General features: G+C 42.7%; 1 protein-coding gene across 5 annotated transcripts in view; it reads left to right on the top strand.

Moving 5' to 3' along the window:
- SPOCK3 (SPARC (osteonectin), cwcv and kazal like domains proteoglycan 3) overlaps positions 1 to 27,410 on the top strand; it is a 297,817-nt gene that overhangs the window by 205,714 nt on the left and 64,693 nt on the right. For all 5 annotated transcript variants that reach the window (XM_083172993.1, XM_083172975.1, XM_083173000.1 and 2 more), the window contains exon 5: positions 17,949 to 18,075. In XM_083172993.1, the coding sequence (XP_083029119.1) occupies positions 17,949 to 18,075 (127 nt within the window). The remainder of the gene's footprint in view (positions 1 to 17,948; positions 18,076 to 27,410) is intronic.

The following is a 27,410-nucleotide window of genomic DNA, read 5'->3' as shown; positions in this document are numbered from 1 at the left end:
ACTATTTTGTGACATATGGTGTTTAATTATGACTGATACAACAATACTGTTAATGGAAAATGTTCGCCTATGCTGGTGTAAAACAAATTAGATGTTTGCAAAGCATAATCAGTAATTCACAGCATAATCTGAAGGGATTTCTTGTAATTGCAACTGTAACATAATATATGCAGATTAAAGGAGGTCCTGGATTCTAAAAAGAAAACCATAAAGAGGATAAATAAATAAAAATAAAAAACACTGGCTGATTTTTAACTAATGGACATTTTTCGCTTATTCATGGAATAACACTTTGGGATCCAGAATAAGTATCTAGATCACATTTGTTATTGCAGCTCAGAGCATAATCTCTAAGTACAGGCATTAGGGCTAATTGACTAGCCCTCAATCAGCTGTGGTAAATTACCATAGCTATTTGAATACCTCCCTAATGCTGGCCACACATCAGACCAACTTTCCTCCAACCATCCAACTAGTAGCTTGGATGGAAGAAAATATGGTTCTGGGTGGGAGCAAAGGTAATATTTACTTCAGAAATTTGCTCCCAAAATCTTGAAAGGGACAAAAACTTCCCCTCAGACACAGTATTGTAGTTGAACCTGTTTGATTTAAACAAATTGACTGAATTTTTTTTTCCATTTTCCTGGGTTTGTGAGCACATTTCTGATTGTCCTTGGCTCTCATCCAGTACCATATTTTTATTCCATCCAAGCAACTAGTTGGATGATGGAGGAAAGTTGGTCTAATGTGTTGCCAGCATAAGTAAGATTAAAGTCAAACAAATGTAACCAATTATACGTTACTTACCTTGAATAACTATGCTGAAATATTTTAAAACAACCAGTCTATGCTGTTTTGTAAATATAGATGTTCAGTCTCTCACTAAGCAGCTTTGGCAAATTCGAAACCTACAGCATAACCCTCCTTTACTTTTCAATAATCGATCTTGATATGATGTCTGAAGAACGGTGTTTAGTATTCAGTAAAGGGATCATGATTATATATGCGATGATTGATTAGATGGTGTATATACAAGTGAATTGGAGAAGTTGCATATACAATGAATTGGAGAAGTTGCATATACAATGAATTGGGTAAAACTGTAAATAAAACATAAACATGCAATTACAATCTGCACATAGAAAAATGCAAGGTAAACATGCAGTACACATAACATTGTGCATACATCCTGACATTATGGGAAAAGGTATATGCTAGAGTGTAACTGGTATTGCTAACATACATAACTGCCTAAATGAGTTAGGGGTGACACAGTTTTGAGTGATAAACTCACCATCGAATGCTGTATCAGGCTGGACCATGTGAGCTGTGTCTGTCTGCATACATGTGAAACTTAATATGGCCCCTGATGATCCTCTTTGTCCCAGAATGCATTGCTAGCTAGCTAGCTACAGAAAGCTAAGGGGGACAAACTACCTAGCATACAGTAGCTCTGTACTGACCACAGGAAGGAGTGGATTATGCAAAACAGAGAAACAATAGAACACAACAGAAACTTATGCTGAAGGCATGACACTCCCCGTCTGGTATCACTGATACCATATTTTAAACTCTAAGATGATAACAGTAAGAACAGTTCGGATACTGGTCTGAGATAGAACTTAGTCTCTCCTTGTTTACAGAGCTTGACCTCCACCTTACGGACTTTCCCATCCTTACTTGGGAATGTTTTGGTGACGAGACTTAAAGGCCACTCGTTACGTTGTGCCTGACAGTCTCTGATGAGCACAATGTCACCTGGTTTTAAGTTGGGTTTGGCAACTTGCCATTTGCTTCTTGGTTGTAAGGTAGATAAGTACTGACTTTTCCACCTGTCCCAAAAGGTGTTTGCAAGGCTTTGAACTTGTCTCCATTGACGTTTAAATAAGTCTTTGGTGTTGAAATCTCCTGAAGGAGCATAAGCAGTCCCAGTCTTCTGAGTAAGAAGAGTGGCAGGGGTAAGTAGAAATGGGTCCTCTGGATCATTAGAAACTGAAGTCAAGGGTCTGGCATTGATGATAGCTGAGACTTCAGCCATGAAGGTAGTTAAACTCTCGTGGGTGAGTCTTGCAGTTCCTACTTGCAGAAAGATGGAATCAAGGATTCTGCGTATTATTCCTATCATCCTTTCCCATGCACCTCCCATATGAGAAGAATGAGGAGGGTTAAAAGTCCACATACAACCTTTCTCACTAAGGTATTTCTCCACTCCCTTTCTGTCGATGTTTGAGGGAATTTGTAATTCCTTGGCTGCTCCAACAAAGTTGGTGCCTCTGTCCGAACGGATGTGTTTTACAGGACCACGGATGGCCATGAAGCGTCTTAGTGCATTAATGAAGCTTGAAGTGTCCATTGATTCTATAACTTCAATGTGAACAGCTCTGATGCTCATACAGGTGAATACAACTGCCCAACGCTTGCTGTTTGCATTGGCTCCTCGAGTGTGTCGGGTAATGATGGTCCAAGGCCCAAATACATCAAGACCAACATTTGAAAAAGGAGGATCTGTACTAAGCCTGTCTGCTGGAAGATTAGCCATCTTCTGAGTTTGAGAAGTACCACGAAGTTTGCGACAAGTAATACATTTAAAGATTATGTTGCTTACACACCTTTTTGCCCCAATAATCCAGAACCCTGCTGACCGTAGAGCTCCTTCTGTAAACAGTCGTCCCTGGTGTTTGACTTCATTGTGATAGTGTTGCACAATTAAAGAAGTAATGTGATGACTTCCAGGAATGATTAAAGGGTTTTTCTCATTTGATCCTAAGTTCGCTTCTTGAAGGCGACCTCCTACTCTCAATAAATCACTCTCGTCGAGAAACGGGTCTAGTTTCTTCAAGGTGCTGTCTCTTGGAATAGGATTTCCATTGGTAAGGTTGTGAATTTCTGTGGCATAGGTTTGATGCTGAACAATACGGATAATCAGGTTCTGAGATTGTTGTATTTCTTCTGGTGTGTAAGTACTTTGGCAGTGATGCCAACCTTTACACTTAATCACATTTGTAGCTGTACTGTGTTTAAATGAACGGGCTATGTGGGTTAGGCAGGTGATAGCCCTAACAAGCGATTTCCACGTTGAGAATCTTTGGAATCTTTGGGATCCAAGTTGACGATGTGAAACCATGGTATGGATTGTAGTTACTTGTGGACGTATTTCAACATCTGAGTCTGCGTCTACTAGTTCGAATTGGTCTCTTTGAGGATTGATCAAATCTGTCTGGTACAAGAATTCAGGTCCCGTGAGCCATGTGGTGTCTTTGAGGAGACTGGCTGGAACGGCTCTTGTGGCGTGATCTGCGGGGTTATGAGCAGTAGATACATAGTTCCACTGTTTTGGATTGGTAGATCTCCTGATCCTTAGCACACGGTTGCTGACATAAATATGGAAACGTCTGGTCTCGTTGTAAATGTACCCTAATACTACTTTGCTGTCAGTGTAGAATTCTGTTTCTGAGAGTTCGATAGGCAACTGTGATGAGATTAATTCAGCTACTTCTACGGCTAGTACTGCAGCACAAAGTTCTAGCCTGGGCACTGTGTGTTCTGGAAGAGGTGCTAGCTTTGCTTTGCCCATGACGAATCCAATGTTACATTGACTTTTAAAGTCCATGGTTTTGAGATATGCAACAGCAGCAATTGCTTGAACTGAAGCATCTGAGAATACACACAGTCTCTGCTTTTGCACTTCTGTGGAAGGTACAGGTGCATATGGGCGTCTAATGTAAAAATTGGTTAAGGCGGACAGAGAACTTTTCCACTCTTCCCACAATTCCCTTTTTCCTAGAGGCAGAGGGGCATCCCAGTCGGATGATTCACAGGTTAGGTCTCTGAGCAAGGCTTTACCTTGAATGGTGACAGGAGCTGCAAATCCTAAGGGGTCGTACAAGCTATTGACAGTAGATAAGACACCTCTGCGAGTGAAGGGCCTTTCTCCACTACTTACTTGGAAGGTAAAGGAGTCAGATTTCAAGTCCCATAAGAGTCCAAGGCTACGTTGGGCTGGTGGCGAATCAGTTCCTAGATCCAAATCCCTTAAGTCAGTGGTATGATCTTGTGTAGGGAAGGCTTCCATTACTTTTTTGCTGTTGGAGGCTATTTTGTGAAGCCTGAGATTGGAACAAGCAAGCATTTCCTGAGCTCTCTTGAGAATGCTGATTGCGGTCTCTTCTGTTGGCATAGATTTCAAACAGTCATCCACATAGAAATCTTTTTCTACGAGCTGTCTAACATCAGAACCATACTCTAGTTCACCCTCTTGAGCTGAACGTCTGAGTCCATAGATGGCAACTGCAGGTGAGGGGCTGTTACCAAAGATGTGTACCCTCATGCGGTACTCTACAATGTCCTTAGAGGGGTCGTTGTCCCTGAACCAAAGGAATCTTAGGAAATTCCTATCCTGTTCTCTCACAAGGAAACAATGAAACATTTGCTGAATGTCAGCTGTGAAGGCAATAGAGTCTTTTCGGAATCGTATGAGTACTGCAAGGAGTTTGTTGTTAAGGTCTGGTCCTGTCAGGAGCACATCATTTAAGGAGATACTTTCAAATTTAGCACTGGAATCAAATACAACTCTGATCTGACCTGGTTTCTTTGGATGGTATACTCCAAACATTGGCAGGTACCAGCATTCATCTTTCTCTTTAAGAATGGGAGCTATCTCAGCGTGACAGTTTTCAAATATTTTGCTCATGAAAGAAAAGAAGTGATCTTTCATCTCTGGTTTTCTGTGAAGATTGCGTTTAAGTGAGGAGAAACGTTTGAGAGCTTGTTCTCTGTTGTTAGGTAGACGTTGTCTGGGTGTTCTAAACGGTAGAGGGGCAACCCAGCTGTTGGTATTGTCTTTAACTAGTCCTTCCTCCATTATTTCCAAGAATAGTTTGTCTTCTATGGACATTGCTACTTGGTCATCCCTTTTTGTTCTTTGGAAGACTGTGAATCCCAGATGATCTTGGTAGTTGTCACAGATCTGGTCGTCACTAAGAGAATATATGGGAGTACAGTGTGGTAGTTCCTTAATGAGGAAGTGGTTGTGACATGGTTGAAACAGAGAAGGGCGTCCATTTTCTAAAGTGCAAGTAAGCATGGTATTGATAGAAGCTGGTTTGTGCACACTCCCAAGGCATACCTCTCCTATTATGACCCATCCTAGGTCTAAACGTTGAGCATAAGGTGCATTGTGTGGACCGTTAATCTGACTTCTGACTTTGTGGACTCGTAGGAGATCTCTCCCGATGAGTAGAGATACCTGGGCTTGTGAGTCCAGTTCTGGTATCAGATGTGCTATACGTTTTAAATGTGAATGATGAAAGGCTGCATCTGGTGTAGGAATTTCAGACCTTTTCTCTGGGATATCATCGCACTCGGTGATTGGTGGTAAGGGAAGACGTATCTTACCATCTATGGATTCCACTATATAGCCAGTGGCTTTCCTTCCTGCTGCCTCAAAACTCCCTGCACAGGTTTTTAAGGAGTAAGGGGTGCTGGGGCCTCTGATGTTAAATGTCTCAAAGAAGTTTGATCTGGCTAGAGAACCATTACTTTGGTCATCTAGGATTGCATAAAGTTTGACAGCTTTATCTGGTTGGCCTTTGGAGTAGACTCTGACTAGACAGATTTTGGAGCAAGATCTGTTGCTAATGGCATCTTTGCAGACTTCGGTACATTGCACAGTCATCTCTGGTGTTGCTGCATTAGTGTCTTTTTGCTCTGCATTATGCTCCCCGCCATGCTCTGTGTCACTGTGGCTGTTTTGTAAAGCCCATGGGGGAGGCCCAGGGTGTAAAGCTGTGTTGTGACTTGTGCTGTGACATTCTGTGCAGTTAAGACTAACCTTGCAATCTTTGGCGAGGTGAGATGAGGAAGAGCAGCATTTGTAGCAGATACCATTTTCTCTTAAGAAGGCCTTACGGTTCTCCAGGGACTTTTCTCTGAAGGCTCTGCATTTCAGGAGAGGGTGTGGTTTGTGATGCAGAGGGCACTGCTTGGCGGGATCTTTCTCCCTGGTCTCTTGGTGAGCAGAGCTGATAAACCTGTGGGAAGAATCTGAGTTATGAACGTTAGTCTTGTGAACTGTGACTGCAGTTTTGCGAGGGTTAGGTAGCGCAGGGGTAGTGCCTGTTAGGGTAAAGGCAAAACTAGGGTCATTCCTGGTCTTGGCTTGCTGACTTACAAAGTCCACAAAAACAGAGAATGGTGGAAATGGTACCTTGTTACGCTGTTTGAACTTTGAACCGTGGATAATCCATTGTTCCTGTAGATTATAAGGTAGTTTTTGCACTATAGGGTTAATGCCTCTGGCGGTGTCTAGGAAGGCAAGTCCTGGCAAGTCTCCCTCACATTTGGCTACTTGGAGCTCCATTAGTAAGTCGCTTAACTCTCTAAGTCTCTGATAGCCTCTGTTAGGTAACCTAGGAAAATCATCAATCCTTTTGAACAGTGCGTTTTCTATTACCTCTGGTGAACCATAGCACTCATTAAGTCTGTCCCAGATCATTTTAAGGCCATACTCAGGATGGTTAATATTAATCACTCTTATCCTTCTAGCATGTTCAACTGATTCATTCCCAAGCCATTTAATTAAGAGGTCTATCTCTTCACTATATGAAAGGCCTAAATCTTTGATTGCGTTTTGGAAAGAGGATCGCCATGCTCTGAAACTCTCAGGGTGATCATTGAACTTTGAGAGTCCTTTTGTGACCAGGTCACGGCGTGCAAGAAATCTGGCAAAGTCTAATGTATCTTGATTGGCTCTAGGTGCATTAGCATGGTGGGTAAGTGGTGTGTTATCATACCTGGTAGGAATGACTGGTTCCTGCTGGCTTGTATTTCCCCACCTTTGTGTGTAGGAGGTAGTGCCATGGTTGTAGTTTGCGGCTACAGGCTCTTGGCGTGAGGGTGAGTTGTCTCTCATGGATCCACTGTGATTGGAGTCCTCTTGCTTGCAGGTTTGCAGTCTGCTACTGACTTGTGGTGGCACTGCATAGTGTACTTGGCTTGTTTCATTTATGAAATCTGATTGCATATCTTGTACTGGTGGAGCGTTGCTGCTATTTGCGGACACTTGGCGCACGTATTCTGCTGCACGTTGCATTGAATTCTGTGATCCAAGTTCTGCATCAAGTATATTAATGGTTTCTCTTATGTTGACGCGTTCTGCAGACTCTAAGAACTCTGCTTCGGCCATAGCGGCGGCAGCTTCCCTCTCAGCAGCAAGCTTCTCACTAATTGCTTCTAAGCGTTTTTTCTCTACTTTCAACTGCATTTCTTGCTCAGCAAAGTTGGCCCGTACCTTTGCAGCTTCTGCTTTTGCACGTGCAAGGATGGCTGCATTGCTAACTGATGTTGATTTGGAGGAACCAGAGATGTAGGACCTTGTTTTGCATGAAGATTTTGTTTTATGAGACATAATGATGAGGTGTAAATGCTTGACTGCGTAGAGACTGCTGTATTGCTGTGTGCAGGTATCTGTTCTGACAGTGTAGCAGAGCTCTGTGAAGTCAGGTTCTTGGAACTGTTAAGCTGTTTGACTGTGCAGGGACTGCTGTATTGCCATGTGCAGGTAGCTGTGCTGACAGTGTGAGGTTTCTGTGTAGTCGAATGGCGGTACTCCTATTGCTGAGTTGCCACTGTTAGTAGACTGTATAGAAAACTTGTGCTGTCATATGCAGATAGCTGTTGCTGGCAGTGTAACAGATCTGTAAGTCAGTACATGTGATCCACTTGCTGACAGACAATGCTGCTGACAAATTCAGGATGTATGTTTTAAGTTGCAGACAGCCTGATATTTTGCTGACAAATCAGTGTTCATGTGTCCAACTCGATGGTAGCATCGATGGCATCGATGGTTTGCTGATGAAGTCAGTGTGCATGTGTCCAAATGCTGATAGCATTCGATGTTTTACTGTTCAGTCTCTCACTAAGCAGCTTTGGCAAATTCGAAACCTACAGCATAACCCTCCTTTACTTTTCAATAATCGATCTTGATATGATGTCTGAAGAACGGTGTTTAGTATTCAGTAAAGGGATCATGTATATATATGCGATGATTGATTAGATGGTGTATATACAAGTGAATTGGAGAAGTTGCATATACAATGAATTGGAGAAGTTGCATATACAATGAATTGGGTAAAACTGTAAATAAAACATAAACATGCAATTACAATCTGCACATAGAAAAATGCAAGGTAAACATGCAGTACACATAACATTGTGCATACATCCTGACATTATGGGAAAAGGTATATGCTAGAGTGTAACTGGTATTGCTAACATACATAACTGCCTAAATGAGTTAGGGGTGACACAGTTTTGAGTGATAAACTCACCATCGAATGCTGTATCAGGCTGGACCATGTGAGCTGTGTCTGTCTGCATACATGTGAAACTTAATATGGCCCCTGATGATCCTCTTTGTCCCAGAATGCATTGCTAGCTAGCTAGCTACAGAAAGCTAAGGGGGACAAACTACCTAGCATACAGTAGCTCTGTACTGACCACAGGAAGGAGTGGATTATGCAAAACAGAGAAACAATAGAACACAACAGAAACTTATGCTGAAGGCATGACAATAGATAACAAAAATGATCTAACTTTTTTGAATGCTGAATTTACATATTGTTTGCTGGTGTTGCTAGCCACATTGGCCATAAATATAAACACTAATGCTGTGTACACATGGGGGAGATATGGGCTGTAATCGCTGGGAATATGGTCGCAGGCGACCATATTGCCAGTGATTGGGAGTGTGCCCCGGCGATAAATCGCCGGGTGCGCGCTCCCGTTTTCTGCCCCATTGTAATCGCTGGCCCAGCTAATTACCTCTGCGGCACCCCCAGCAGAGGTTCGTTTTCAACAGCGACCATCTCTGGTCGCTTGTTGAAAAAGAGACACTGAGCAATATATTGCTCAGCAATATATTGCAAGCAATATATCTCCCCCGTGTGTACGCACCTTAAGGGGTATTTCACACACTCCGGCTCCTGCCGAGCGGCGAAACCCCACACGACCAGGAAGCCATGCTGCACACAGCAGTTTACAATGGTGGCGATGGCCACAGACCAGCAGCCGTCCCTTCCAGTGGTGGGATCCAGCTGCAACCAGGCGGCCGGGCCGTGGCCGTCCCGTGTGAATGGACACATTTGTGTGCAGCACGGCTTACTGGCCTGCACGGGTTTCGCCGCCTGGCAGGAGGCGGAGTGTGTGAAATAGCCGTGACGTATCTTAAGGTGCATACACACGTACAGATTTTTCAGTCTGATCTATCTGGTGGGAACAAAAACCTGGAAATTTATGGGAGCAAATGACAATCAAAAAATTGTTCCCAAACGCTTATAAACAGACAGTGATCAGTCAGACAATTTGTTTAAATCATTCTGATATTACAAATTTATCAAAGCATATATTTTCTTCTGTTTTCCTGCATTTGGGTGGAAATTTTTGATTGTCATTTGCTCCCATACCGTTCCAGGTTTTTGTTCCACCCAGATAGATCAGACAGAAAAATCTGTACGTGTGTGAGTCTTAAATGTCCATCAGACTACATGCAACATACTGGCCACTCACACATGCAATCTGACCTCCCAAACATACCTCTCACACAATCCTTATCTACCGTATGTTTACTTTACTCACATCTCCCAACTCTCCTGATTTTGCAGGGACAGTACTGAACCTTGCTCTCAAAAAGGTTGAGAGAAGAATGGGAGAGGATTATTGCTCCCAATTTTCCATGATTCAATGTTGTTTAGGTATGCAAATAATCTTAATCTTTGTCAGGTGTCTGACAGTGATTGAAAGAAATAAAAACATTGCATTTATTGAAAATACAGATGAGGCGCAGATTATCACACTGTACAGTTTAAGAAATGTTGGTCTAACCCTCTCAAAAACTTCCATTTGGTGTAAAAACACTGTTTGAAATTTCATTCAAATATTTTGATACTGTTTTTAGCAGTTGCACAAGGACCTGTAAACTAGCATATATCAAATGTTATATAATAATATATACAAATAATTATATATACATTTATTAAATATTAAACCTTACAAGGAACTTTATTGGGCAATAAAAGTGGAATGTTATTTGCCCATTATGCCCAATTATTCTGTTCTGCTTGAGTGCCTTTAAGTAGTGCTTTCAGTGTTTAGACACTACAGCTGAATAACAAACTGTAGTGTAGCCTCATCCTTTTTTAGATGGCTTTTAAATTCCTAGATCGGGTTTTTTCACTGTAGCTGCTTTGTTTTTGTTGTTCTATTCCATTGTGATGTATGAATTTGGAGGAAGGTTTGAGAAACATTCAGTTTAATGAGGAGAGACCTGGTCCTTTCTGGTGGACACACTTTTTTTTTTTAAAGTAGTAGTAGTTTGTTTATTTATAACGCGCCACAAAGTGTCTGCAGCGCCGTACATAGCAAACATAAAAACAAATTACAATTTACAGGTAACGTACAGGATGTGTTGATAAAATACAGCATAAATAGGGGTATAACTGGTAGAACTAAAATCAGCATCAGTTCTGAAGTAGGTGTCGAAATTGTCGAGGAGACTGAAGATGAAGTAGGGGAAGGGAAGAACAGGGCAGGAGCACTGGTGAGGTAAAGAGGTTGGGCGAGTATGTGAGGAAGGAGGGCCCTACTCATTAGAGTTAACAGACTAAAAGGAGGTGGGTGGACGAACGAAAAACAATAGGATAAGTAGGAATGGATGGGAATGGATGGAGGGGTAGGGTAGGCAGGATAGGAGGAGTGAAAAAGGTTAGGAGGAGGAGGAATAGGCTAGTCGGAAGAAGTGGGTTTTAAGGGATAGCTTGAAGGTGGTAAGGGAATCAAATTATTATTAAAGCATCCTCTCCATCTAGGGACACGGTTATTTGTTACAGACTGTACTCATCGCCATCAATGTTTGACATAGCCTTGACCGTGCAGTCCTTGATATTGTGTGTGAAGTTGTTTTCAAGGGGGAAAGGCCCTCCAACTACACGGACAAGTACCAGAGGTGGGCAGCCATTTTTTTGGCATTGCTTTGGAGAGTCCAGCATGGGTGATTTTATACACCACAAGGTTTAGAAACCTTAATGTTGCCTTAACGTAAACTGCTGAAGAGACATTTTGGACATCCATCAGGCATAATATATTGCACCAGTTGTATGAACTTGTGTGCCACGAGCTGGTGTGGTGCCAAGAAAGGGCAAGGTCAGCTCAAGTAGTTTGCTGGAATCATTGCGTGGCAGGATGTCCTTTAATACATTCTTAATGAAAGTGTTTTAGGTACTTGTTTCCTAGCACGGCCACAATCGCGGGCATCGGGTGTCATTTTTAGTGGTCTGCGACGCGACCGACGCGATGCCCCCGATTTTGCCATTGAAATGCATTAAAAACAGTCAAAATCGGGTCGGTCGCGTCGTATGCGGCTAAAAATGCTTAAATGGTCCAGACGCGATGCCCGCGATTTCCCCATAGGGAACAATGCTAAATGCTTAAGTTTACCCGCGATGCCCCCGATTTCCCATAGGAAACAATGTTAAATGGCTCAATTTACCAAAATCATCATAGGGAACAATGGTAAATGGGCCAGAAACCCCCCAAAACACCCCTGAACATTGAAATGTCCCCCCAAAAGTAGTTCACGCCACCCCGCGATCAACGTGAACCCGAAGCGTGGCGAGCGCAGCGAGCCCGCGAGGGGCGGCGGTACGCATCCTCCGACCTTTTCTTTTTTTTTTTTTTTTAATTGAGTCTTTATTTTTGTATTTTCTCCATATAAAAAATAAACATTTACATACATATATCATCACATAACAATACATAAATACAAATACATTACATATACATAAAAGCGAGCACATGACATAGTTCATTACACATATTTTTTATATCAATGGTTTCATTGGTTAAATCTTTTTAATAGTTTTCCTATAAATGAGTCTACAAGTTTACTATTTAGTTAATCCGCCATTCCTTTCTTTTTGCATCCCATTTCATCCACCCTTCATTCAAAAAAAAAAAAAAATTTATACGCCCTTCATCTCTTCTGTGTACATCTATTTCTTATAGTGCACATATTTATAATATTCTACCGTTTATTATATATTGTGTTTATTTTACTTCTTCTAAATTCCAACCATTTATCTTGTGTAAGTGACCGATTTGTCTATATCTACTTTTCCTTATATCCATATTCCTTATTGTGCACATATCTTTATATATATTCTAGAACTCCTTTTAAATTGTGTTTACTTGCTCTTACGAGCTTACAACCAAAAACAATAAATTGACTGTTAATTCTCCTCAGTGTAACATCTATTTGTGTAGTGCCTTTTATGCTAAAAAAAAAAAAAAAAAAACCCCTTTCTAATCGTTTGAGTCATTACACACCCTATAATAAATAGAGCGGTTCCAGTTGTTCCATATACTATGATATTTTGGGGATCCCCCCCGGGATGCGTATACAAATTTCTCATGTCTATTAATGGAATTCACCAGCATAATCCATTCGGCCACTGCCGGCCCTTTAGGAGCCAGCCATTGACGGGCAATTATAACCTTAGCAAGTGAGGTCAGATTTTTAAGTAACAGTTTTATTTCTTTTGTTATTCCACCTTCTTTACATACCCCCAAGATCATATTGAGTTTGTTTAAGGCAACTTTTGGAATACCAATCTGTTCGAGAATACTACCTAACTCTCCCCAAAAAAGACTCACTATTTTACAGTCCCATAGCAAATGTATAAAGGACGCAGCCGCTATACCACATTTAGGGCATTTATCTGATCTTGAGTGCATATATTTCTTCATTCGGACAGGTGTCAGATAGATCCTATGGATAATATTAAATTGTATCTGTTGTACCCGCATAGAATTGGTCGCCTCTTTAAGTCCATTCAGAGCAGAGCACCAGCTCGCCTCATCCAGGAGGGGAATATCTACCTTCCATTTAGACTCTAATGTCCCCAATTCCTCCGTTTGTGAATAAGCATGGAGAAACCCATACATTTTAGATAGACGTTTACCACCTCCTCCCTGCCCTACTGTTTTAATGAATCTTTTACAGGGGGAATCCTCTATCGTTCGCCCATCCTTTTTTACAAATTGGACCAAGGCACTCCTTATCTGCAAATATTTATAAAATGCTTCCTTAGGTAATCCATATTCTTCCCTCAACTGGGTAAAGGACTTCACCCCCCCCTCATCATACCATTGTCCAATGGAGCTAACCCCTTTATCGTTCCACCATCTAGCTCCCTGTTGTTCTTTCAAGTGGCTTACCGTTTGTAAATACATAAAGGGAGTATCAGGGTCCAACCCGTCAAATTTAGTAAGCTTACATGCCCATATCCAAACTTTTACAGCCTGGCGTATTATTGGAGGCAGATTCTTACCCAAACCCTTCACCATCAATCTCTGTATAGGGGCAATCCCTGGATTCACACACCTTAAGATATTTGTCAACTCCTCTGTAATCTCTTCGGGTCGTACCCATGAGCATAAGTGTACCATCTGAGCCGCAATATAGTATATTTTAAATTCTGGTAGGGCAAGGCCGCCCTTATTTCTATCGCGGCTCAAAGTGTCCAACCTTACCCTGGGTCGCTTATCCCTCCAAACAAAGGATGAAGTGATACTTTTAATCTTCCTAAAGTACTGATCATTAATAAAAACTGGGGACTGCTGTACAATATACAAAAACTTAGGCAACACTATCATTTTAAGCAAGTTTACCCGCCCATCCTCCGACCTTTTCATACCCCCACTATCCACGTCGGCGTGGAGTTGAGAATATAATAGTGTGGCGAGCGCAGCGAGCCACCCAGCCCGAAGCGTGGTGAGCGCAGCGGATACCTTCACAGGTAAACGCGTCCCTTCGCGGGCTTCACAGGTATCCGCTGCGCTCGCCACGCTTCGGGCTCGGTGGCTCGCTGCGCTCGCCACACTATTCTATTCTCAACTCCACGCCGACGTGGATAGTGGGGGTATGAAAAGGTCGGAGGACGCGTACCGCCGCCCCTCGCGGGCTCGCTGCGCTCGCCACGCTTCGGGTTCATGTTGATCGCGGGGTGCCGTAAACTACTTTTGGGGGGACATTTCAATGTTTAGGGGTGTTTTTGGGGGTTTCAGGCCCATTTACCATTGTTCCCTATGATGATTTGGGTAAATTGAGCCATTTAACATTGTTTCCTATGGGAAATCGGGGTCATCGCGGGTAAATTGAGGCATTTAACATTGTTCTCTATGGGGAAATCACGGGCATTGAGTCTGGACCATCGCACCCGTTTTTTAGTGCATGCGATGGCCGCGATGCCCCCGATTTTACACCCGATGACCACGATCATGATCGTTGTGGCCGTGCTAGGAAACAAGTACCGTGTTTTATTTAATGTTGGCAACCGCATCGGTTGCCTGCTTGTCAGAGGAAGCATCGTCAAACTGTTTCTGAGGAAAACCCTATTACTTGTGTGAATCCTGCTTCAGCTACGAGTTCCAGGATGTGGTGGAGACATGTGATACAGAATTTCAGATCAGATTAATTGTTCGAGAATAATGCATGCACCCTTGTTTCAACCGATGTTGGAACTTATAGTGTTAAGTTCCAACATCATTCTCACTACTTTGTCATCGATCTTCCATTCATTCAATCTTGAACACGACTTGGGCTTGTCCTCTCAGTATAACTGCTCATCGTCATATCTCACCATTATCATCAAATTAAGAATAAAATAAAATCAAGAATATTGCACAATGTAGAATGTACGTTTTTTTTTACACAGGTCCTCCAAAGACATATATGTTTTACTATAGTAAAAGTTTGACCTTATCCCTGTAAATATTAAAATATATTTTTTAATCTTGCACGTGATGTTTTCAACCAAATAAAACCTATTGGGATGGCCAGACATTATAAACTTTTATAAAAAAGGAGAGTCGACACTGCATGACAGTGTCGCAAACAGGGTGCTATATGCAATTGAGGCAAAAAAGAATTTTTTGAGCAATAAAAATATAATATTTATATAAATTTAAGCTGCAGCTTTCAAAGTGTACAAGTGTATGTACACAACAACTGACCTCTTTCTGGACACACATAAAGTATGCCCAAATGAGGAACAGAAGAAAATGTATATTCAAAAGAAAAGATTGGAAAACTGCGCTAGTTAATGAATATCAGGCACCATGGAAGAACACACTTGCACAAACAATTGTTTTTATAATGATCAAATAAGTATCATCATATTTATAAAAAAATTGGTAAAATACTTTTTAGGTGGCCACCTATACACATTTATCAAAAACACAGTAATACAATATGAATGGTATGCAATCGGCTAAAAATAAGCAATATAATGTGGTGTGTTCCGCTTTAGAAGATGCTTTCTGTGCACCTTAGATTTGTAGGGTGATATATTTTATACAAAATCAATAGTGGTTAAAATGAATGTAGTCCTGTCTCCGTTTAATTTATTCACAGTTTCCACTGAATATTGAGTCACTGTTTTGGGATAAATAAACAGATAAATAAACAGATGTGCATAGACGCTAGGTGGTCGCGTTTCTCACCTGCACCTCCGTGCGCTGCTGGTTAAGCGTATAAGTGTTCCTCCAAAACGGTAGCTGGTGGGGAGCGGACCGAGGAGATGTTGTAGCTGGTCTCCGCACTTACCCTCCTAGCCCGCCCTGCTGCTGGTAATTGTGCGGCACCATCCCTCTCACAGATGACAGGCTGCTTGATAAATAAAATGGAGGACCTAGGATTGGGTGAAAATATGTGCCGATGGATAGGGAATTGGCTTTGTAATAGAGAACAAAGAGTGATAAACAGATGTGCATAGACACGAGGTGGCCGCGTCTCTCACCTGCGCCTCAGTGCGCTGCTGGTTAAGCGTATGAGTGTCCCTCCAAAACGGTAGCTGGTGGGTAGCGGATCAAGGAGATATTGTAGCTGGTCTCCTCTCTCACCCTCCTAGCCCACGCCGCTGCTGGTAATTGTGCGGCAGCGTCCCTCTCACAGACGCTGGGCTTGCTTGTAACAGACAAGGAAGCATACAGGTGGTAATCTCAGGTGTTATCGCCTCTTTTCCTCTGCCGGATTAGTAAAAGCAAATACGTACTCCACAGAAACTCCAAAGGTATGACAGGCTGGAAGAATATCCCACTAACGCGTTTCGCCCCAAACAGGGGGGCTTTTTCAAAGAGTATTTGCCATTTGTGAGATTCATCACTTGATATACCCAGCCGTTTATTGTTCCTCCCCTCCAATTGGACTAGGGATAGTGAAACAGGTGTACCGTAAATACTCAAGTACTGTATAAGTCGACCCGAATATAAGCCGAGGCACCTAATGTTACAACAACAACAAAAACTGGGAAAACTTATTGACTCAAGTGGGACCCTCACTCGAGTATAAGCCGAGGGGGGCTTTTTCAGCATAAAAAATGTTCTGAAAAAGTAGGCTTATACTCGAGTATATATGGTAATTAATTTTCTAATCTTACTAGAGTAAAGCAGTTTCATTGCATCATTATAGATACCTTTTTTTTTAAAACATCAAAGTACATATATAATTTTAAAGCAAAGAATAGATTTATATATATATTCACTTCGCATACCAAATGATTATATATCAAAATATTGAAAAAACACATATACATAGCTTATTTTCTTCCGTTTTTATCTTCATATACTGTATATTCAGACTTAGTGTTACGTTATTGCTAACCTGTGGGCAGTCATGCGTTCACGGAACGTCCGTTCCGTTTTGCCCACATATGACATGCCACAAGGGCATATTATCTGGTATACCAAATACCGCATTTTGCATGTCAGGTGAAATCTGATTTCATACATTTTACCAGATAAAGGGCCTTATTCGAGTTCACTCTTTCTGACAAAATCCTTCTTAGATGGACAAAACCATGTGCACTGCAGGGGGGCAGATGTAACATGTACAGATAGAAATAGATTTGGTGATTTTTTGGTGATTCTTTGCAGGGTAAATACTGGCTGCTTTATTTTAACACTGCAATATAGATCTCACTTTGAAGTAAAACCCCACCCAAATCTAATTAGATCTGCACATGTTACATCTGCCCCCCTGCAGTGCACATGGTTTTGTCCATCTAAGAAGGATTTTGTCTGAAAGAGTGAACTCGAATAAGGCCCAAAGGGTGTGGAAATCTGTCACCTTTGATAAGAAATCCACATGTAGTACATCCACATGGAAAACACCCGTTTCTAGCTTGTAAAAATTGCTTGGATATTAGCTTTGGCCATATCTATGTGCACAAGATAGTCACGTAAATTTCTACTGCGTCTGTAGCAGTTCAGGAATCTAGTGTCCCTGAGTCCCAAAGTCTCATCAGAGCTTACTATTGGCCAGTTACGCTTAACTACTGCACACGTGTTTTTGCTGCACGGGTTAAATACCGTGACCCACGGGAAGATTTTATTCTGTACTTTTACTTGTTTATGCAACAAATCATTCCTATTTAATTGCAGTGCTTTGGCCTTAGCTTCAATTAGCAATTGTCTCGGGTATCCCCGATCTTTAAATTAATGAACATTTCATCAATTTGTTTTGTGACAGAATTACGGTCACTGTTTATCCTCATGACTCTTAAAAACTGGGAATATGGCAAGCCTGCTTTTAACGGAGTGGGGTGAAAACTACTATAGAGAAGTAAGTTGTTACGGTCTGTTTCTTTTGAAAAGAGTGATGTCGACACTGTCGCCACACTTTACAATCCTCACATCCAAGTATGCAACTTCCTCCATATATATATATATATATATATATATATATATATATATATATATATATATATATATATACATAATATCTGCAGCAATTGCAAGAAAAAGGAAATTCACATCAAATCAATGACATGAAATGTGCAATTTAAATTATTTGAATGATTATATTAATGTATGCATATTTCATAATTTTATTACAGCATGAAGGAAGCTGGACTAACCTATAAATACTGGAGAGGTGTTCCTCTTTCTTCCAGCTGCAAACAGTGTCCAGTAGCTTACACAAATCCTGTCTGTGGATCAGACGGACATTCATATTTATCACAGGTAAGATTTGCATTGTCATCTTATACTGTATATCATTCAAAATGTTCTGCACATTTGGGGGTACTATATATTGTGTATTCATACACACTGGAAGGAACTAGAGACGCCTTCCTCCTTAACTAGCACCCCACCCACCTGTCCCAGATTGTTTTTAACTAGCTTGGGGTCCAACATTCAAGACTGCACATTTCAGCTTGGCACTATGAGGGTAAGTCCTACTATATATATATATATGCTGAGTGTTAGTCTGTGGGACTGTGTTTGGGGTGCAGGGCTCTTTGGGCTGCTGTTGCTGGGCTGCTCCATGGCATCATATCATACACTTTCCATCACCCCTTAGTTTGTTTAGTATATATGTAGCACCCTCCACATTTATTATTACCTCTTACCTAGGTAAGTCTTATTGCATATTATTTCCCCTATCCCTCTTACTATCACTTCAATGTCACACTAATGTGATGCCATGGGGTGGTTCTGCTGGGCCGGCCTGGGGGCCCTGTGCCCTGGACCTGTCTCAGAGTAGTATTAGGGATTTGTCCTATTGAGGTAACCTGGACTCGGTGGACAAGCCCATAATAATGGCCATCATTATGCTAATAACCTCCAATGCAATATAGCAAAGATATTAAAGGTCTAGCATTTATATTTAGTGTGCACCTGCAAACTCCTCCTCCTGCTTGCTGTTCTGCACATTTGTTTAAAAATTACTATTGTGTACATTAGACTCACTTTCTGTTTAAAAAGTATTTCATATATATTTAAAGTTTTCATTCATTCCAATGGTGGACACTGGAACAGTGGTGATTGGGAGTAGCTTCAGTGACAGGCACCAAGGAGTAAAGAAATTTGGAGTGCATCCCAGGCTCATCCTCCTCCATATCCCATCCCTAGATCCTCAGTTGTTTCCTTGGTGCCTCTGGGCACAGGTGTTTCAAGGTTGGGCTCTAAAGCTCTAGTTTTTTTCAATAGTTTTACTTTGGAGCCAGCCCACAACTGCTGCCTGGCTGCTTCCCGGGACTGGGACGGCACTCTGAACTTCACGGCCAGACCTGCTGGACGCCTCTGCCGCACACACAGAGGACTATGCGGTTAGCCGCTAAGTGGACTGGCTGCTAAGTGGACATGTCCATGACATCCCTCAAGCCCAAAAGGCTGGGCTGGTGGGATGGCGGAGACATGTTCACTTAGCGGCTAAAGTCACCGGAGGAGGGGTGCATCCTCTGGCAACCCTGACAGTGAGTGCAGTGTTTCAGAACAGCAACTAGCTCACCAGTGATGCGTTTTAGTCCCCGGAGGTTCCAGGAGGAGGTGGGGTTTTTTTCACCCTGCTCCCCACCTCCAGCCTTATTTTGGATGCCCTCTAAGGTTTTCCTGCCTTGGGGAAGCTCCCCTCCACCTTCTCTCAGCTTGTGGGTGCCATTGCTATGCACCGCTGCTGTGAGAAGTGCGCTCATACTCTCCTGCTCCATCAGACGCACAGTCCAGGCCCAGGTTTGCCACTCTTATACCACACTTCCAGTGTATATAGAGCTCAGTGTGCCTCTGCTTCTTTTATCTGCCTGTATCATTTTGCTGGGTGTGTGTGTTACTTTCACTTTTAAACAGAATCTGTCCAGGTTGTGTGGGCACATCATTTTAGTTACCAATTTGCCTTTAGCTTTTCTGGTACCTATATTACATTTGTACTACAGTACATACGTTTGTGGAACATGTCTGCTAAGGGGTCCACTACAAAGGTTATAAATGCACCCCATGTAAGGGGAATTTCTCCTTCTCAGACCACTGGGGCCCATGCTGCTCAGTTGGCAGCTTCTAGGACACCAGTATAGGCTGTTGCTGCTCTAGTGCCCCTCCTGATGCTAACCCCCCCCCCCCCCCCCCCATAGTGGATACATGGTTGCCCATATGTGAACTGGCCTGGGTTGGATTCAGGGCTTGTTCTGCTCGGTACAGGGATTATTGCAGTTTTCTAGCTCCTTACAGCATTCATCCCAAGCTTAGGAACCTGCATAGTACTGTTTGCTTCCTTTTTTTAAGAGGATTCTGTTTCAGCATTTGCATGTTAGCTTCCATTTGTCAATGTGTGTCAATGTCTTTCTGTAAGTGTGTCAGTGGCTGTATGTATGTCAGTGCCAGCTTCTGTCTATGTGCCAACATCACCATGCCACTCTGCTTCACTGCCCCCCTTCACTGCCCCCTTTTCAGAGGACTCTATAGTGAATGTCAACACAGTAGACATGGACACAGTTTAAAGTGCACCGCATCCCCTCGCATCGCTCGCTGCGATGCGTCGGGCGTGGTGGCTCGCTGTTCTCGGCACACTATTTTATTCTCCCACCATGCCCTAGTGGATGGTAGGGCATGAAATACTGCCTGTAGGCACATGTCGGCTCAAAAAATATTGAAAAACCCTATGTCGACCTTCTGACTGTCGACCTAGGCACTGTCGAACTAATGACCTGTCGAACTAACGACCTTTCGACCTATAGCCATGTCGACCTTTTCATATGTCGACCCAGACCCATGTCGACCATTTCCCATGTCAACCTAATGGTGTTGACCTAATGACTGTCTACCATCATGCTGTAGACCAAATGACCACATCCCTTCTGTCTGCTTGCAGTGGGCCCAAATTTGCTCCCCTGACCAATTTTTGGGGTGCGTATGTGCAAAACCCCAGGGCAAACGCCTTTTCTGAGTATCACACTCGCCAAGGCATTCACTCCAGGGGAACGCTTAGCATTTTGTAGGTGTACCCATAAAAACACTGGGTGTACCATGCGTGTGGATGCCTCCTTGGGACGGGCAGCTGATGTCACATGACATCAGCTCCCACCATGAATTCAGCCATCTGCAGCCATAATAAAAGTCAGTCTAGACTGACTTTTATTAGTGAACGGGAGAAAAATCATTCAATGGGGGGTGGTAATCAAATTTTTTTTTCACTTTGGGATCTGCTCAGGGCCGGATTTGTGCCTAGGCCCATGAGGCACGGCCTCAGGGCGGCACCAATTAAGGGCGGCAGGCAGGCTGACATTCTGTTAAATAGCAGCATGGCAGAGTGGGTGGGCAGCGGCAAGTGACGAGTGTCGCCGCCGCAGACATATGTCGGCGGCAGCGCCACTCATCACCCGCCACTGCCCACCCACTCTGCCATGCACATTACATCACCGCTTAGTGGCTGGGTCAGACGGTCCCCCTTCGTGTCCGGAAATGGCTCAGGCTCACTGCTACCGGCTCCCGCCCATTGGCTACTCTACACACACACAGTCTATTGGCTGCTGTGTATCCAGCAGCTGAGCTGAGCGGTGCGCAGATCTTCCCTGCGCTCATTCAGTCACAGTGTGTGAGCTGGAGAGAGACTGACAGAGACACTGTGCTAATCACTGTACTAATAAGTGCCTCCCTCTGGGTCCTCCGTACAGTGAGCAGGCCAGAGTGCTTAAAAAAATATTAAGTTGGGCTACAGTTAAATTTTAATGAAATATATAAATAACAATGTATATACGTATATGATTACATTAAAATAGGGGGGGGCACAAAAATGTTGTGCCTAGGGGCGGCCTGACCCCTAAATTTGCCCCTGGATCTGCTCAGTGTTTATCTGCTCAATAGGCTGCAAATATACAGATGGAGCACCTGTCAGTCAGCCTGCAGTATCGCCAGATGTCCTGAGCTGGCGCTGACTGGGGGACAGGAGCTCCATCTGATGGGGATGTGCGAGCGTCTCACATGCTCGAGCATCCCAATCCGCTTCCCTGCCTGTCTCCACTTCACAGAGATGGGCAGGGAGCGGGGGCAGCTGGTGGGGGACCAGCGGCGGGTGGTGGAGGCCTCCGACAGAATGGAGCATGCGAGCATCTCATGCGTGCGCATCCCATTCCGTTGGCTCGCAAGGGGCAGCGAATGGTGATTATATTGCCAGGAGCAGCTCCATTGACAGCTGCTCCATCTGTATGCAGCCATCTGTGCGAAGCGAACAGTTCTGAATCATGCCCTAAGTGTACAAAATGCAAAAGTTGTGTATATCTAAACATTGTGCAGTTTATATTTAAACACTATAGTATACAGTAAAAACAAACTATATCAAATACAGAGTTGAGAATTAAATGTCCAAAATAGTTTTCATGGTGATAAGCATTTAATATTATCAATGATTTTCATTAACTCAGGAAACATTGCACACAAACTGTATTTTTGCCATGAAAGTAGTTGTTAAATGAACAAAAACTAGATATTAATATTAATCATTCTGTAAAATACACTTAAATTAAAAACCCTACAAGGACATATTTCAAACACTAAAGAACAAAAAAAATACTTATAAATGTTTTTTTCTTGTTCGTGCAGTAGAACTAATCCTGCTTTAGTTGAATGTGCAGTAGAATGTGAACACATTGATGACTCTGAGATGGGCATTCCATATGGCTCTTTTTGAATCTCTGTGATCCTACAGCTGTGCAGATATTCTTACTTAGAAAACATTCAAACTTTTATTTAGAACAGTTGGTGAAAAGAAAGTTTTCTTCACGCAATAGAATTCAACTGATTTGTGTTTACTGTAGTTTTAGCTTCTGGTCCTGACCAGCATAAATACAGTTATGTGTGGTTGATGGCTTTATGTACAGTATGTCTCTATCTTGATTGGGTTTTTTTTTTTTTTCTGTGTTCCTGAATGACAGCTGTTTACTCATTGAAGGGGCACGCTTTGAGCAATTTCGTTCATGTCAATTTTAATTTCCAGCCCTGTGACTTTAATCGGTACTTGTGAGTTATCTGGGCGCCCGATTTTTTGATTGTATGCCTTAAGTTAAGGCATACAATCAGATGCGATGCGATATCGCATCGCATCGCATGCGACCATCGGATGCGATGACCCGATTTTTCCATAGGAATCAATGTTAAAATGATTCCTATGGAAAAAGGGGTCCTTTTCATACCCCTACTATCCAAGTGGGCATGGAGTTGGATATAAACCTGTGGCGAGCGTAGCGAGCCACCGAGCCCGAAGCGTGGCGAGCGAAGCGAGCCCCGCGAGGGGACGGTATTCTGTGTCCCCTCGCGGGGCTCGCTACGCTCGCCACGCTTCGGGCTCGGTGGCTCGCTACGCTCGCCACAGGTTTATATCCAACTCCATGCCCACTTGGATAGTAGGGGTATGAAAAGAACCCCTTTTTCCCATTGAATTCCATGTTAAAATGGACTCAGTCCATTTTAACATTGATTCCTATGGAAAAATCGGGTCATCGCATCGCATCGCATCCGATGGTCGCATGCGATGCGATGCGATGTGCCCGATCCGACCCGATTTAGAAATCGGGCGCCCAGTTAACTCACAAGTACCCTTTAATCACATGTATACCACATTCAAATTGAAATTGAAATGATTAAGCATTCCTAAACTCAATGGTGGCTTAATCCAAATAACCTGATGACATCATGATAATGTCTCCAGACATCCAGTAGCAGTATATACAGGCTTACATCCAATGGGACTCTAATAGATTTTTTTTGAAAAAAGTGTAAAAAAAAATCTGAAATAAAATGATAATTACAAAACAAAAGATTTTTTTGTATTTCAAAAATACAATTGAAAGATCCTACCTTCATACCGAGATTTTGTCATATATTTGTAATTGTGATGCAGGAGCTCCCTCACTTTCCCCTGACTTTGCAAATGGGCACAGAGATCCTAGCGGTTCATGCAAAGCTACCATTCTGCCAAATGACCTAGACTTGAGGCTTCTCTCTCTCTCTCTCTCTCTCTCTCTCTCTCTCTCTCTCTCTCTCTTCCTGTCTCATGATGTGGCCATCACTCTCTTCCAATGACCAGTCCACATTCCACTTGCTTGTGTTTGATGTCACCTACCTGTTCCCCCCCTATCTCCTAGAGCAGTGGTAGCCAACCCTAGCCCTCGAGAGCTACCAACAGTTCACATTTTCCAGACAACCTAGCTGCTGCACAGCTGCACTCATTAATCACTGACACATTTTAAAAGATCCACAGCTGGAGCTAATTAGCTCACTTGTGATTCTGTGAGGAGACCTGCAAAACATGCACTGTTGGTAGCTCTCGAGGACTAGGGTTGGCTACCCCAGCCCTAGAGTGTAAGCTCTTTGGAGCAGGGCCCTCTTCCCTCCTGTTCCCACAATCCTCTTCTCTCAAACTTTAATTACATCTCCTCTAGAAAGAAGCATTTCATATTTTCCAATGGCTGCCTGCTGATAGTGGCACACCAATTACTCCATTATCATGTAGCAGCAGTGGCAGTTAAACTCTTCTACAAAGTCCTCCATCAGAGTATACAATCGAGTTTCAGAAATAGATGGGAAATACAGAGTGCAATGAGGCTGCCAAAGGCTCCTGTGTAACAAAGATCTTAATGAGAGCATTAAGGACAAACTAGCTCATATAAGTCTGCTTCAACTATTCAAAGAGATCATAACACACTGCACTGACACAGACTCACATCTTTCTTTATATCATAAGAAAGTAACAAATAACCCACTACCTTCTTAAGATATCATTCTGTTTTACACTTCTTCCTGATGCTTAAGATTCTAGTCCTGCTCACTTTTTATGAAGATAAGAGTCAACCACTTTGGGAAACGCAGGAAGTGCAGTCAGCCATTAATGTGCACTCTAAATTCCAAACAATGGACTTGCAAGATAATCAGACACTATTGTATAGTATACAGTATAATATTAATTCCTTATAGGAAATAAATCATTTATTCAACCGCTGTTGTCAATACAGTGTGTCTGTGGTAGCACAATCTAAATAAATCATTTTGTTATCTAAAAGGAACCACCTACATCATAAAACTATGTAGGTACTGTGCTTATAAAGTAGAGATGAGCACCTACCGAATGGCAGGTATCCAAACTGAGATCTGAGCGACATTCAGTAATTCCTGCCAAGCTCGGTGTGCAAAATGAGGCAAAACATCCGAACTCTATATAAGTCCCCCGCAACCGCCACTATCTTCACTCCAGCATTGGAGAGGTTTGAGGGAGGTTGTGTCTCTGTGTGTCTCTCTGGGAAGCTGGCGTGGGGAGTGACCTGGTCGCAGTGGTGGTGTCCTGTGGTGTTCTGTGCAGTGCAGTCCAGTCCTGTGGTACTGTGCTGTCTGTAATTCCAATGCGGTATTGCTATGAAGTCAAATGGTATTGCTGTTAAGTCCAGTGGTACTGCTAGTCCAGTGTACACTCTAAAAAAAAAAAAAAGGGTTATTTCAATCCATCTAATTTGTTCAGGCTTTGCCGTGTGTGTGTATATAATAATACATAATAATACATAACCCCAAAATAAAAAGGTTATTTTAATCCATCAAATATTTTCAGGCTTTTGCCTTGAGTGTGTGTGGTACCCTCCTCCTGTGCCGCATATAAATGAAATAAAATAATTAAATAAAATTTCAGGCTTTGCCATGTGTGTGGGCCGGGTACACTCTCCTGTGCCACCTGCATATAATAAATAAACCCAAAATAAAAGGCTTATTTTAATATGTCTAATTATTTCAGGCTTTGCCACGTGTGTATGTGGTGCCCTCCTCCTGTGCCGCATATAAATAACCACAAAATAAAAGGGTTATTTTAATCCATCTAATTTTTTCAGGCTTTGCTGTGTGTGTGGTACCCTCCTCTTGTGCCGCATATAAAAAAAAAAAATAACCCCAAAATAAAAGGGTTATCTTAATCCGTATACTTTTTTATGGCAGCCAGGTTCCCTCTCCTGGGCCACCCACATATAATAAATAACCCCAAATTAAAAGGGTCATTTTAATCCGTATAATTTTTTCAGGCTTTGACGTGTGTATGTGGTTTAGGCTGGGTACACTCTCCCATGCCACCTGCATATAATCAGGGGGGTAGGGAGGGCGAAGCATGAGCTCCAGGTCACCAGAGCTGTGCAACTGAAGCTCTGCCGCCAGCTCCCCCGCCCTGCTCGCCTGCTCCCCGCTGTGCCCATTGGAGTCCATCGCTATTTTCAATTAAAGTCTCCCACTGGACTGCCAGCCAATCAGCGCTGGCGGTCCAGCAGCCAATCAGAAGCAGTATTGGCTGCTGGACTGCAAGCACCTATTGGCTAGCGGTCCAGCGGGAGACTTGTGAATTTACAATAGCAGCAGCTCAGCCGGGCACAGTGGGGAGCAGAAGATCTGGGCGGGCAGGGGAGCTGGCTGCATTCCCCCTAGGCAATGAGCAATTTCTCCCTCTTGGCAATGAGCAATTTCAGGGAGCTAATTCACTCCCCCTTGGCAACAAGCAATTTCAGTCCCCCTTGGCAACAAGCTATTTCAGTTCCCCTTTGCAACAACCTATTTCAGTCTCCCTTGGCAACAAGCTATTTCAGTTCCCCTTGACATCAATCATGTCACCTTGTGTGAAGATGTTCTTGCATTAAACCATGTTTTTCTTCAACTTCATCTGTGTGCCAGCTCCAATCCTTTTCAAGAAGGGGGCGGGGGGGGGGGGGGTATGTGCTTACTGTTCAACAGCATATGTGCTTGGCACCAGAGTCCTTTTGTTACTGGTAGAGTGTGCCATCCTGTGAACCCACCTCTTTATATATACTTTTGTTACTGGTAGTGTGCTGATCTGTAATCAAGGTGGGTGGGTTCACAGGATGGCATACGCTACCAGTAACAAAAGGACGCTGCCAGGCCCATATGTTGTTGAACAGAAAGCACTCACCACCCTCTTGAGAAGGATTGGAGCCGGCACACGGGTGAAGGTGAAGAAAAACAATGCAAGAAGATCTTTGCACAAGGTGACAGCTGTTATGAAACACGAAACACGGAAGGGCAGTGTTTTGGAACAGATCTAGACCCAAAACATGGCCAGCGATATGGTCCCAAACACAAAACATTTATAAAACATTATAAACCGCCCGGTGCACACCCCTAGTACTTAGTAATGTAATGTGAGAAAATAGCTACAGTATATTCTTGTGATCCTACACTAATATATTTATGATGTAATAAAATAAACAGAAAATACTAAATTCTTAAAATATTAGTCCTTTGTGAAATAGTTTAAGACATGTACAGTATATGTTAAAAAACTGACATCAGGCTTCCTATAATTACAGAAATTGAACATGATTAATAATCAGAACTGCAATCAGTGAATGTCAGCTTTCAAGTCTTATAAATGGGATAATGTATATTCTGATAAAGCACGTGCTGAGCAAGTTTATTAAGTATGATGTCTTATTTCCACATAAATGAGACAATTTTAAATGTAACCTTTGCTTTTTCTAATCAGAATCAGTAAGACAAGAGGGACATCAATGAGTACTATCAAGTGGGATATGGTAAAGGTTAAGGCT

The sequence above is a fragment of the Crinia signifera genome, chromosome 1, assembly GCF_055691185.1.
Source record: "Crinia signifera chromosome 1, ASM5569118v1, whole genome shotgun sequence".
NCBI lineage: Eukaryota > Metazoa > Chordata > Amphibia > Anura > Myobatrachidae > Crinia > Crinia signifera.
This window is presented reverse-complemented; position numbering and strand designations above follow the sequence as displayed.